General features: G+C 40.9%; 1 protein-coding gene across 1 annotated transcript in view; it reads right to left on the bottom strand.

The window, feature by feature from the left end:
- The window catches only part of LOC119585246, a gene marked incomplete at its 5' end in the record, with an annotated part of 19015 nt that overhangs the window by 3618 nt on the left and 14331 nt on the right, over positions 1–1066 (bottom strand). Inside the window, 1 exon segment of the mRNA XM_037933905.1 lies at positions 560–687. Within this exon segment, the coding sequence (XP_037789833.1) occupies positions 560–687 (128 nt within the window).

The raw sequence follows: 1066 nt of genomic DNA, 5'->3' as shown, positions 1-1066 counted from the left end.
CATTTGGTTCATGTACTGTAGACTGTGGCTCTCGCATTCAGTAAGCATTTCTAGTACTGCTGCTGAGCATCCACGTAATCGTAAGCATGTTAGGATTAGTGTGAATATAAATACAAGGTTACCTTTATTTTAGCCATGTCTGAAACGAGATAGCAACGCTCTTAACAATGGCGATCTTACCGCTTGTAATAAACCTTGGGTGTAAGAAGGGCTAGGAAACGGGGAATACATATCTTCTGGGAGGGGTACGTGGTAAGTGCTCTAGCAATGGCTAATAAAATCCTATATTTTACATCTATCCTGTATATCATATAAGATCACACTACCTTAAACATGGACATAAGGATGAGTAAAGAATGAACAGTAATAGCTCACTGCGCATGTTCGTCCAGCGTCTGCAGGAGGTATAAACAAGAAACCGAAAATACACAGACGTATCTATACGCAATTTTAGAAAGAGTTAACAACGACGTCACAAGATACAGGAATAAAGAAACGGTAAAAATGCTCGACAAATAAAGAAACAAGCGCTTAGTTTATACTAGAAAACCCGTCTTACCTCGGTGGTTTCTCGGACACCACGCTGTAATAGTTGGGCGGAAGGCCGTCGGAGTCTAGAATGGCGTCGTAGCTTGGTGGCTTATCCTCTGTGTCTGCCTGGGATGTGCCCGCCTCGGAACTGTCACGCTGTAGAGAGAGAGAGAACAGATGGTTATATAACTTTCGAGAGACTAAACAGGTTTTGCTGGCTACTAGTTATTTCCTTATCTACGTGATGAAAGGATTTGAGTAGTGTTTATCCTTCTGCAACGGATGAAAATGTGAAAATTGATCTAAACAGAAAACGCAGAAAGGCGAATATCCCAGTGCTTGCTGTCCTGCAACGAGAAACAAAGTCCGTATTGCTGTAAAAAAAAAAAAAGCATTCAAGCAAAACCCACCTCACAGTTTGTACAAAAAAGGTTAATAAATGTTTTTTTTTCGTGTGTGTATACAGAGACAAGACGGCCAACTCACTGATAAACAACTGTCTTGACCACAGATAAAACAAAGCAAGGCTAAAGCA

The sequence above is a fragment of the Penaeus monodon genome, chromosome 19, assembly GCF_015228065.2.
Source record: "Penaeus monodon isolate SGIC_2016 chromosome 19, NSTDA_Pmon_1, whole genome shotgun sequence".
Lineage (NCBI taxonomy): Eukaryota > Metazoa > Arthropoda > Malacostraca > Decapoda > Penaeidae > Penaeus > Penaeus monodon.
Note: the sequence above shows the minus strand (reverse complement) of the source record. Positions and strands in the feature narration are given on the sequence as shown.